The sequence below is a fragment of the Lotus japonicus genome, chromosome 1 (assembly GCF_012489685.1).
Source record: "Lotus japonicus ecotype B-129 chromosome 1, LjGifu_v1.2".
In the NCBI taxonomy this organism is placed as follows: domain Eukaryota; kingdom Viridiplantae; phylum Streptophyta; class Magnoliopsida; order Fabales; family Fabaceae; genus Lotus; species Lotus japonicus.
This window is the reverse complement of record NC_080041.1, coordinates 104,753,730-104,767,472: the sequence shown is the minus strand read 5'-3', so window position 1 is coordinate 104,767,472 and position 13,743 is coordinate 104,753,730. Positions and strand designations below refer to the sequence as shown.

General features: G+C 31.6%; 1 protein-coding gene across 1 annotated transcript; it reads left to right on the top strand.

The window, feature by feature from the left end:
• The first annotated feature begins 12,569 nt into the window (after positions 1–12,569).
• LOC130732370 (protein GLUTAMINE DUMPER 2-like) lies at positions 12,570–13,170 on the top strand. The gene has a single exon (XM_057584431.1). The coding sequence runs from the start codon at positions 12,628–12,630 to the stop codon at positions 12,982–12,984; it is 357 nt and encodes a 118-aa protein (XP_057440414.1). The 5' UTR covers positions 12,570–12,627; the 3' UTR covers positions 12,985–13,170.
• The last annotated feature ends 573 nt before the right edge of the window (positions 13,171–13,743 follow it).

Here is a 13,743-nt window from a genome sequence, read left to right as displayed (position 1 = left end):
CACAAAATCCATCCATGTTGCCCTCTGATTTCTTCTTTTTCAGTCGTACCACCAAATCAGCGCATCATGTGTCAACGCCTTCTCTGCCTCTGAGAATTTCTTCTCTTCAGATACTCCTTTGGCCTCACAGTGTTGCTCCACTGTGATGATCCATCCATAAGCCCATCTCCCATCAAACTCTGGAAACATCTTCATGAGTCAATGGCTACCACAGCACCTAGATTGGTGCTCTGATACCAATGTTAGGGCCCAGAAAAATGGAAGAAATAGATTGAAATAAACTGGTATTATCTACTGAGATTCTGGTGAAATCACAAAGAATCAGTGTAGCAGTTACAGATAGAAGAATAAATGAAAAGATAGCAGAGGCAAGTTAGAGAGTGCCTCTATTCTCTCCCAAGTCCCAAGCCTAAACCCAATTCAAGCCTACCCTCTCTCTCACACAATACATGCTTATATAATCCCCAATCTCTCTCTCTCTCTACCTGCACAGCTCATGCCACCTCAGCAGGCGGTTACTCCTCTCAAGGGAAAAGATTTGGTGCATTGCACCTCTTCCTCTTACTTTCATGAACTCTTAGTAGTATTGGGCCTATTCCTAATAATTGGGTTCCTAGCTATCATTCCCATTGGTGATATTTGGTATATGACATGAACTGAGATCATCTCATCCTCGTCCAATTTCTTTATTATGCAGACTCAGTCAGATAAAAAAAAACCAAACTCAGTGAGTGAGAAAAGTGATACAAATGCTACAACAATATATGAGTGCTGGGTGGCTTCCCAACAAATTCTTCACCTGATCCGTTAGTAAGTCTTAAAGGACCCCTCCATCAACCACTCCCACTGAGTTATTTTAAACCAAATTGCCCCAAAAAGAGTCTTGTTTTCTCCTCATACCAAGTCACGATTAATTCCATATTCATTCCATTTTCCACATAACAGGATTAAAAGAACACTAAATGTGCTTGAATTTTCATTGAACTCAACACTGATTTATATTAAACTTATAACAGGTTTGAATCATATTATTTTTTCTCATAATCAATTCTGACATTTATAGTCTGCTCACATTAGGGATGGCAACATAACCCGAACCCGTGGGGCCCACTCGAACCCGACCCGATTTTACGGGTAAAATCCGATATGAGGTTTGGGTTTGATATTGGTGAAACCCGCACTCGAACCCGAAAAAAAAAATATATATATATATATATATATATAATTACAAAATTACTCTTATATATACCATGTTAACAACTTGATTTGTTAACAATTTGATTATATTTGAACAACAAGATACTATTTTCTTTGCGAAGAAGATATAAAAGGTTTTTTTATATAAAATCTATAAGTTGTGTTTTGTTTTGCAAAAAACTATATGCATCAAGTTAGGTTAGAACGTGAGTTTGAGGCTATAACGGGTTTTGGGGGGGGGGGGGGGATGGTTTGAGTTTGCCCGACGGGTTTGAGTTTTGGAAAGGCAAAACCCGAGCCCGACCCAATCTGTTGCCATCCCTAACTCACTTAAGCTTAAAACTAGATTTTGTTTTGGTTTAGATTAAATAATAAATAACAAACATTTGCTTGATGCTATAAAAATTATGCTTCTCTATTTACACTTCATAAGTCAAATCACATTTTACATTAATGTAAAAGAAAAAAGCACAAATTCATTATGTGTTGGAACGGGATTTGGATCCCCTCATGTGTCAATCTCACATGACCATGTCATGTGATAGATTAGATTTTTGATTACTTTTTTAATGAAATTTGATGGTCTATTTCTCGCATAATATTAATTTTCTCTCTCCAAATATCAATCAAGCGCCCAGATTTCATTAAAGTATAATTAAAGGCTCTAGTCTTCACATGACATGATAGGATCCAAATCCGTTGGCACAATATTTTTCACGTTAGTCGTTAGACCATATTAGATCTCATAATTGATGTTCTTAACTTGTTAACGGACTATACTGCGTAAAATATAATCTTTCATGGATTTGGATATATTAATGTAAGTGAAATATTGTGTCTATCTCTTTTTTTATAAATATTCAAATGACCTGGCATATTTAATGCATATAAAAAGAGAAATAGACACAAAATCCCACACAAAGGAACATGAAATAATTTTCTCATGAATGAATCATGATTCGATCTTTGATACTTAATGTGTAAAATGTGCCGAAGTCTAATATAAGCCACTTAAAAAAATGACTCATGGTATACCACCAAACATTTGAAAATTGAGATGCATGATTTTTATAAAATTTAGTAGTAACATTGAGAATGTAATTGCATAACTAGAAAAGCATACAAATTTATTTTAATTAATCCATTTGAATATTAGTGTTACTAGGTAAGCAATACCCATAAAGTTTTAACCATAATCAAACTTTGGGGGGTTCAAACTACCTAATCTATATCTATATATATATGTAAAGGAGACTTGAGGTTTTGCATGTATTAAATGCATTAAACCATAAAGCTCCCATACATTTATATTAAATATATTAAAAAATAAAAAAAATATTAAATATATTGAAAACTGAAAAAAAAATTAGAAAACTATTCAACTACTAAAATAAAATAACAACATTCATAAACTTAAAATTGACTTGGGCTTTGCATTAGATAAATATTAAAAATTAAAATTAAAAATTAAATATTTATTAATAAATAATTTAGATAAAATAATTTTAAAATAAAAAAAAATTATATCTATCAATATCTATCTATCTATATCTTTATGTATTTGTGACTTTGCTTAAAGTGATTGTATGACTACTAAAAAAATTGCTTATTGCAAAAGAAATGTTTAGCATTAAATAAGTTATCTATCTATATCTATATCTATATCTATATCTATCTATCTATCTATCTATATCTATATCTATATCTATATCTATATATTATATAAAAGTGAAGTTTGGCAACAAGGAGGGTAAAATAGTCATGCAATTAACTATGACATATGAATGAATATTTTACCATGGGTCTTTATGTAATTTTGTAGAATATTTTCTAGGAAATCAATCTTGACCGTTGATTAGTTTTGATCGTGACCGTCCTTACAATTTATTTAAATATATTTATTAACATTTAAATCATATAAGTTATGGAATTCCATTGGGCAAACATAATTAGTTTTCATTTATTGAATTATTAATTCAAACTTAATTAATATCTATCTATATATCTATACTTAAAAAGAAGTTTATGCAACCTAGATGGTAATACATGTTTATATTCCCAAAAAACTTAACGTTTTAAATTTAAATATTAGTTAATGTGTGATTTTTATAACATTGATTCTTTGTATTCCATTAGTTTAATCAACAAAATTCAGCTTAAAAAAAAATCAACAATTATTTCAGAAGCATACTTATTTTTAAACAATATTTTTATTTTCTATGTGATTTTTGTGAGTGATACAAATATGTTATTTTATTGGCACATAGTTTTTCATTTATTCTAAATTTATAGAATTTATGTAGTTTTGTTTTCATTGTCCAATCAAATATTTATACATTTTCAAAAAAATATTTTTAATTCATCTCTTATGAAATTGATTTTAAAATTTGATAGCACTTTAATGATTTTATGACTTTAAAAAAATTATTGATCTTTTAATATTCTTATTGTTTCAACTTCTCTAAATTAATAATTCATGACTTTTCATTTTCCAAAACTCCTCTTCCAATTTCAATTGATTCTAAAATGAATATTATTTAATGAATGGAATGAGGAAGATAATTGTTAAGGCTTTCCATATCCTTCATGGTTTAGTCTCTAGATATAAATACTCTTCATCTGTTTGATTTGTCCTCATATTTCCTATAACCCCATCTACACTTTTGAGTTGCAGAGTTGTCAGTAACTTTTATGCAGGGTTTTTTTTGTTGCTGTGAAATTGGTGAGCTACCAGCTTTTGTTTTAGGTTTCAAGTTTTATAAATCCTGCACAAAAAAACAATGTGATTTTTAGATAGTGTACATATTCTGTTTTGTTCTTTATTGTTTTCTTTAGATTTTCTATAAGGATGTAAGATTAGGATTTCCGGAACACTGACTTCATGTTTATCAATTTACTTTTTGTGTGATTTATTTTTGTTGTAGATCTACTCTCTAAGGTATAATGTAACTGATGTGAAGTTTCTCATGCTAGGCTTGGTGTTAGCCATTAAAAAGTTGTACATATCAAGGTAACCAACTAATTAAACTTTATGAACTCTCATCTTTTATACAGTTTCTTTATATCTTTCTTCTTAGTTTGATTCAATCTTTCCATTGCCTATTTATCATCCTTGAAAAATTTGGTATGTGGCACTGAAAAGTTTTTGTGAACATCCTCAAGGGATTGACAACACCTAAAAAATTGCTTTTCAGTGGCGTAATTATTCATTCATATCATTTTTTTTCTTGAGAACAATATTCATTCATATCATTTAACATCTAAATTATCATTGCATAATTTTTTAAAGATTGTTTTGTAGGCTGGAAGACCATTTAATTGGCTTTCTATGTCAATTTTGAAGGTATGCTTCGTTGAGTGTGATAGATATATTTTTATGTCATATTTTGGCTCTTTGTCAAATTAAGAAAGATTGTTCCTCAATTTTATCTTCTTAATGAATAAAAGTTTATGCTTTTGGAAAAAGCCCACTTAGAATGTAGATCTATCATGAAGACATTTTGTTTGAATGACTATATGACAAAGAATCTCTAACCTTCAAGTTAGATTTTCATAATAAGTGATTTATCAATTTTTTTTATTATTGACATTTTCTATACCAAAAATTGAAGGATATTGGTCTAATTTTATTTTCATTTTAGAATTGAAAAATAATCCATTGATATGCATGCTTAGTCTATCAGCAACTATTATTCAATAAAACAATCAAAAGTAAAATCTAAAGCACAAGGGAGAAAAACACAGGTGAATATAAAGAAAACTCATTAGTATACTTTAGGGGTTATATAGAAGTTAGAAAATATAAATTTTAAAGATTCAATTTAAATCTTCCTTAAGACATCAATTATTTTATTTTTTAAAATATTTAAATATTTATGTAAAGCATAATGTTGGATGTTTTAACATTAAATTTTATATGAATTAAAAAATTACTCACCAAAATAAAAATATCACTTTTTTATACATTAGTTAATGTTAATCTTGAAAAGTGAATATCTGACAAAATTTCATAGAACATGATAAAATATTTTGTATTTATATAATATATTAATTAATATTAATATTAATATAATTATTAATCTTTAGAAATTTAAAAAGATAAAGATGGTGGTTTTAATATTATATCAATACAGAAAATAACATTCCCATTATCCTTTTTTCCTGGAAGTATATAAGTATTAAATTAAATGATTTTTAAGTATATTAAAATTTTAATTATTTACCTCGAAATTTTTGTTAATGAGGTTATTATTATTTAGCTCATTACTATTTAGTTCATATAATTTAGAGAATTTTGTAGGGCACAGTTAATATGTTTTGATCTAGAGAATTCTTAATTAATATTGATATTAATACGTAAAATTTAAAGGTGGTGGTTTTAATACTAAATATGACATCACTCCAAAGAATAATTTTTTCATCGTCCCTACAACTATATAAATTAGTAACACCGCTCATTCAAAGCGTGCACTTCGTATAGTCTGTGTTGACGTATTTACATTGAATTAAGGCTTGAACTTTTAGTCATTTTCGTTTATCCCAGAGGTTAGATATTGATGTTTTAGTTTATATTATCTAAATGTGCTATAACTTGCTCTTTGATTTTGTAATGATTTCCTCTTGATTCCATCCTTCCATCCTACTTTATATTGGACAGTTTCCATGGTTTACTAATAGGTTTTTTCATGGTTTACAAATAGTTTTTTTTCATGTTTTTTTCATGGTAAAAGAAAATTTCAAATTTATGATTTCTTATATCTAAATTTAATTTTAAGTTTTTAATGCATAATATTTTTTTATAAACGTAACAAAAGTAACATAGATTTTGAGAAATTATAGGCTCTACAAAAGTGAGGTTGTTGCTAAATCTTACAAAGGGGCTCATTCCTTTCGAAACATAAGAAAGATATATGAAGTTACATATGACACATTCAAGGACGCGTGTTATACGATGAACTTACTTGAAGATGATAAAGAATACATCGATGAAGTAATAGAAGCTTTGCATCTCGGTACTGCAAACAATCTTTGAAGACTTTTTGCTACTTTACTGTTATCATATATGCTTTTAAGGGCATAATTTGTTTGGAAAGAAATCTGAGAGAATTTAAGTGATGGTATTTTACGTATACGAAGAATTATTATGAAAGGCAGTGGTGAGTACATTTTTAATCAAAGTTCATAAAAAAATCATGACAAAAATCACAAAAAAAAGAAATTATACTGCTTCTGCAAAATAAAAAACAAATACATTCATCACTTGAAAAAAAAACAAATTTATGTTTACTTATATCTAAAATTAATTTTGTTCTTTTAATTCATAATAAATTTTCCTTCAATAAACATAAAAAAGAACACATATTTTAAAAGAAAAAAATATTCATGATAAACACAAATGAATAACCCCCGTGCATCGCACGGGTAAAAATACTAGTTGGTAGGTAAAGCTGAATTATATCTTGGAGTTGATAAGTCGTGGCATTTTTTGAATAATAATGCTTTTATTCAAGCGAGCAGGGGATTAAATGTCATTGTGACCGTTGTGTCTCATGATATTTTAGTAACCATTGAATTGAAGCACCTATTGTACAAGTTAATTTGGGTTTAAACCAGGGTTTAGATTTGAAGTGATCATGATGAATTTCATCTAAAAGTTTACGACAAATTTGGATCAAGTAGTAGTGGTGAGAATCAAGATAGTGAAGACAACCTTGTGAGTATGCAATAAATGACAACCAAGTTTGAGCCATTGATTGAGGAAGAAGAACTAAATGCAGAAGGTCAAAGGTTTTATGAGGAGGACTCCCTGCAAGATACTGAGGATGAGGAGGTTGTGGGGCGATCAGAGTAGGATAGTTGATTAATTATGTTCATTTTTCATTTATACATTTCTGTATTATTCCTTTTTTTTTTTTGAAAGAATTTCTGCATTATTCCTTTCCTTTATTATTAGTTATAAATTTTATTTTATTTTGGTTTATTTTCTCAGCTGTATTTCAATTTTGAATTTTATATTCTATTTTCCTTTTAATTATGAAAAATTTAAGTAAAAACAAAAAAAGAAATACAAAGTTACCAGGGGTTTTTGACCTTGTTGTCAGTAATCTCTCGCTATTATCGACGCCTTAGACCGTCAGTAAATTACTAACTGCATTGTCTGTCATAAATGTGTCATTGGCCAATGATATGTTGAAGCGCTTTAGTCCCATCACCATCTCATTGAAGGACCCTTACACATTTTCAACACTCATTCTTCTCACTTTTATCTTGGCAAGTGTGAGTTGAAACCCAACATTGACTAAGAGTGGATAAGATGATGACAATATAAGAGATGTGATCCATAAACTTAATGTCTTAAAGTTTTAAGTAGACATGTAATGTACGGTTCTCTTATTGATCTTCAATGTTGACCCCTGAAGATGGTTTTAACGAGGGCAAATCCTCTAATGGGAGGTCGCACGAGATGGCTTATTAAGTCAAGGCAGTTTCCAAGGAGAAGATGATGGGGTTGATAGATTTGGAGATGGGTACGGTAGTTCTTAATGCTTTTCCACATACTCTGAGCAAGTGGAAGAAAAGTAAGAGTATTTTTGTATTTTCATGAAAACAAATATGGTGCATGTATGATATTGTACCACTTAGAGCATCTCCAATGCTAGTTCTTATTTCTTAGATCTTAACACTATTTATGTGGGCCCGTATTGCCACATGTGTTTAAGTAACTCTCAAGCAATTTTGCTCCAACCATGAGTTCTTAGTTCTTAGTTCTTAGTTCTTTCCACCATTCATTCGGTCCCACCAACCACATTATTTATACTTTTTATTTTCATAAAATAATAAAACAAAACTCATAAAGTAATAAAGTAATTTGAATGAGAGATAAATAATTAATATTTTAAGCTAAGAACTCAAAAAGCAAAACTCCTTATATAATAACTGAGTTCTTATTTTTAAGAACTAAGGAGTCCATGTCAGCACCTCCAATGGTAAAGTTCTTAGTTCTTAGTTCTTAACTCCAAAATAAGAACTAAGAACCTTGCATTGGAGATGCTCTTAGTGTGAGTTTGGATATTAGTGCAAAATATAACAAACTTTTCATCTCAATTCATTTGTTCATTTTTTTTATCTTGAAGTCCATTCAACTTTGTTTGTACCATTATTTGGAGGGGTCTAAATAGCACCTTAATTTGGCGGGGCACACTACACGTCCCTCTTTTATATTTTTTTATATTGGTTGTTTTTATTAAACATTATTTTACGCCACAAATATTTCCATTCTACCAAAAAAAAAACATTTTACGTCACTTAGGCTGATAAGCTAGCTGAAAGCTGAAAAACTAGCTGATAGCTGAAAGCTACGTAATTGAAACAAAAGTGTTTGGTAAAACTACCTGTTGAACAAGCTGAAATTGTAAAATAACATAAAAAGACATACTTGTATAATTATTCTTTTTTATATTTAACATTACTTTATTTTCACATTAATACCTATATGATATCAATATTAAAATTATTATAAATATTTTAATTTTACTCAAGTTATTTATCATCTTAAAAATATAATATTAAGTTTTACTTATTTAATTTTCTATATTTTTATTAAATTAAATAGAATAAAAATAAAAATTTGTAATATAAGTTTTCCGATGAAGAAAAAAATTGTAATATAAAATTATTTGTTTTATTTCAAAGTAGTAATTATTTGTGTGTAGAAACGATAATCAACAGGAGGACCGGAGACTTGGCTGGGTTTGGAAGCTCCAAGTGCCTGAGAAAATAAGGATGTTTGTTTGGCTGATTCTCCATAATGTTATTCAGGTGAACCAGCTCAAAGTTCGTTGCCATTTAGCTGTGGATGCAACCTGTATGCATTGTACGAGATCCGTTGAGGATGGTCTTCACTGTCTCAGGGATTTTCCGCGATCTTGAGACCTATGGCAGCGACTTGGTGCAACTAATTGGCCGAATTTTCGATGCTCTGATTTGGCGGTTTGGGTGTCCTCGTTGGCTCGTGGCATGCATGACATTAAGTTCTTAGCAGGTTTGTGGGCATCCTGTTAGTGGAGATGTAATTCGTTGTTGGATCCGCATCCTTAGCCCTTCAAGGTGGCGTGGCAGAAATTATCGCATGATCTTGATGATTGGGTGCGCAGCAGTTATGTGAACATCTCTCTTCTTTGCCATGCCTGGTTTCCACCGCCACCGGAGGTGGTAAATGCAACTCTGATGGGAGCTTTCACGACATGGACCAGCAGATTGGTGGTGGTGGGATCATTCGAGACCACAATGGTCGTTGGGTGGTGGGATGTTTCTCCGGGAACGCCGGATATAGTGCGTTTAAGGCGGAAGCGGTAGCGCTACGGGAGGTACTCAGTCTAGCGTGAGATCGAGGCTTTCGGAGAGTCATCTGTGAGGTTGATTGTGCTGCACTTGTGACCACCTTAGCGGATGAAGCAGCTGTTCAGTTGCACTCGGATTTCCTGGTGTTGTATACCATCAAGCAGATGTTGAGGTGGGATTGGGAGGTGAAGCTTAGTTTTATTCATCGGGAGAGCAATGCGGTAGCAGATCACTTGGCAAGGCGGGGGGCAGCTGCTAGTTCCTCAGGGTCCTGGATCATTGATGTCCAAGACCCTGATGTGGAGTACCTTCTGTTGAAGGACTCTTTGTCAGTTTCTTAGTTTTATTTCGCTGGTAGTTTTTCGATGTATAAAAAAAAACGATGTGTATATGAGACAAGTGTGATAACTGATAAGTAAATATGTTTAGTAAAAAACATATAGCTAAATGTGGAATTTTAATAAAATAATAAGGATAAAAATGAGAATATATTTAATAAGCTATAATCTTTAAGATACCTGAGATAGCTTATAGCTTAAAACTTTAAGCTACTGAAATAAACTCTTTCACCAAACACTTTTATATAGCTTTTAAGCTAGTCAAATAAGTTATAAGCTAGCTAAAATAACATGCCAAACATAGCCTAATGGCCTATTATTAATATAAACACCTTAATTTTCAAACATAGCCTATGTTTATACCTTAACATAGCCTAATGGCCTATAAGCTATAATCATTCATATACCTTGTCATTATTAGTTCCTTTCTTAAATTAAGGTGTTTATACCTTTTTGAGAAGGAAGAAAGAAAGGCCAGCATCTACCAAAAGATAAGTGGAAAAAATACTTGAGTTGTATGGACACGTTTTGTGGGGCCTAATGGCCTATTATTGAATAATTAAGCATTCTGTCAAAAAAAAAATTAAGCATAAATATCCGTTTTGCATAAATTCACATTTCTTCTTCCCTGGTTTCTTGTTGGTTGCTTCATTGATATAACATGAATCATCCAATGTTGGTTGCTTTGCAATTTAAAAAATAACCAAAATGACCACAATGAAGCCTATTTATTTGGTTTTTTTTTTTATAACTCAGGTAATCCAGCCCACTGGACTGACTAATCCTGGGGGACCAATCCCACCGACCACTTGCGGGGGCCCAATTGAAGCCAGAGCTTCGCTCTGTATGGCCTGGCCAACAATGTTTGATTCACCAGTAGGTTTCGAGCCTGAGACCTGGAGAGGAGCACACTCCCAAGTCCCAAGTCTTTCACCACCAGGGCAACCATTGCTGGTTGCCTATTTATTTGGTTGAAATGCCGCAAATGATATATTAGTATATTTCTAGATAAAGTTGGGATGAATTTCTCAAAGAAAAGTTTAAATCATTGACTAAATAATAAATTAACAGACCTAAGTGTTACCGGGTAGATTTTCTTAAATAAATAATGTAAAAAAAATGAACCAATTTACCAAAATAAAATAGTCTGATAGTTTATCCAAGAAAAACAGGTAGATTGTGACCGGAATTAATCCGTCGTAATATCCTTGACTAAAATGATTAGCGATGGAACTTTAGAAAGAGAACTTATCCGCCACAAATCTTATCACCTATTTACTAAATGTGATGAATTTTTTTTCGACAGCAAAATGTCTAAGATGGGATTTATCCGTCGCAAATTCTGTCACTAACTTTAAAATCCTGTAACAGAAACAGAAGATTCTCAATCTCCAAAATTCCATCGCTATTATTGATTTTGTGACAGATTAGTTTTCTGTCGCAAATAACTAGCTGCTCTCCATATTGGCAAATTGTTTTTAAACTTTTTTTTGATATAATTTTAATTTTTATATCACTAAAAATAACCATGAGCATACGTCATTCTGAGGCAAACATAAGTATATGACTACATAATATCTGATTGTTTGCGACAAAAGAATTGCAAAAGACCAAGAGATCCTAGAAAGTAGAAACTTCCATCAGAAACTTGCCACGAAATGATGCTATAAACAAGCAAGAATCCACAATTATTTAATAACTTCAAGCTTAGGACAACCTTTAACGTAAAGAATAATAACCATTGGCAAATTATATAAGAGCATTTCAGTAACTTCATAGCCTCCTTTTCTATTTTTTTTTTACGTCAGAAAAATAAATTGCACTCTTCAAGAATTGATCCATTCTATTTAGTATTTAGGGTAAAAAAATCAGACAAAAATCTCTTTTATGAAATATGTCTCATTCTCTACCTCACATATAAAATGTTAATATGGTCAATAAAAAAACTCCAATTTAAGTTTGTAATCGTCCCACTCATAAATCGAACCGAAATTCGAGACACTATTTGGGTACATACGATAATAATTTCAGGAAATCGGATTTGGATCCCTTCATGTATTAATCTCACATGATATAGATGTGAAAGATCTGGTCCTTCAATTATTTTTTTAATGAAATCTAATGGTCAATATTATTTCCCACACAATTTTAATTTTATCTCTTCATATATCCATTAAGGGCCTAAATTTCATTAAAATAGAATTAAAGACTCATATCTTCACATGACATGACCATGTAAGAATTAGCACATGAGGGGATTCAAATATCAGGAAATCACTATAGTATGTGTTACATTACTTATACTTATGCACTATAAAGATGGATACAAGTTTGCTAGATTATAATATAAAATCATTGATGTGGTCATTACCCAACAGCTTAAGCTTTTGGGATAAGTGGTTCCAGAACCTCTATGAATTAGCGGTCTAGAGTTCGATCCTTACTTACCTTACTTTCTAATTAAAAAGTGGAATTTAAGCACATGGTAGGTGAGTCTGTGCATTAGAATATAATATATAAAACAATTGATGTAACTCTTACCTAAGAGCTTATAAAACTTTTACGATAAGTGGTTACTTGACAAGGTTGATGGAATTGGGTTTGAACCGGTTAATAAACCGAGCCAAATCGTGTACACTACTTATATGCACTATATATTCCATAATTTCCACGTACACCATCCCATTCAAAGTACGACATTTACCCAAATCCACCCTCAAAGCAAGGTAGAGGCAAATTTGTGTAACTAAAAATGAGGCATCATGGGACAAGCAACTCCACCATGGCTCCATCAGGAGCAGCAGCTGCTTTGAGAAGCTCGAGTTCTCCCATTCCCTACCTCTTTGGTGGCCTAGCTCTAATGCTTGCAGTTATATCAGTAGCATTACTCATCCTTGCATGTTCTTTTCGTTCACAATATTCCTCTTCTAATTCTTCTGATTCTACCTCAGCTGGTGATGATGATCATCAGAAACTAACAAATATGGTGGTGAATTCAGAGCCAAAGATTGTTGTCATAATGGCTGGAGAGAGTAACCCCACTTATTTGGCCAAGCCAGTGACGAACTCTTCCACAGGCAATGCTGCTTTACAAGCTGTTCCGAAGTAATATGTATCTCTCTGCAAGTTTTGGTTTTCTTATTCATTGATTAACATAATATAGTCCCTTTTTGTTGCTTTTTGAACTCTAGTGGACTATGCGAGATGTAAATCTTAGAGAATTAAATGGGGATATATGATAATGTTCAGATTTTGTTTCTTACATATATATAATATAATTCAGTGTTGATTTTAAACACCCCAGTAACGATGCTCAAATTATTCACCTCAATTTTCTCTCTGTTTTTCATTTTCTTTCACATCTATCATAAATATATTACTATTATCTTCCCATAGTTTTTACATGGAATAATGTTTAGTTGATACTACAAACATACCTAATAAGATAAGGCTTAATCCAGTTTTTGGTCCCTATCCTTTGTCATAAATATGACTTTAGTCCCTCGCCGGAGTAAAGGTGGGGATTGGTCCCCAGTTTTTGGCAAAATAATTGGCTTTGGTCCTTCCGACCGGTTGGGTCAACGCCGGAGCTCCGCCAGCTGACGTGGCCCTTGCCACGTCAATTAATGAGCCACGCTGGATTTTTTTTTCTTTTTTCATTAAAATTCTAAAAATAAAAAACCATAATTAAAAGTTAAAACCCTTAAATCTCTTCTTCTTAATTAATCATTCACCTAATTAAATCATTCATTTATTTAAAATAAAATAAATCAAAGTAGTAATGAATTTTCAATTTTGCTGCATCGTTGTCCCCAATTCCCCCTTTTCCATTTCCTTCCCTTCATAGCAACGCCAACCACCGCCATTA

What these genes read in the sequence shown, in the direction of transcription:
- LOC130732370 (XM_057584431.1), top strand. Translation starts at nt 12,628, where the DNA reads ATGAGGCATCATGGGACAAGCAACTCCACCATGGCTCCATCAGGAGCA.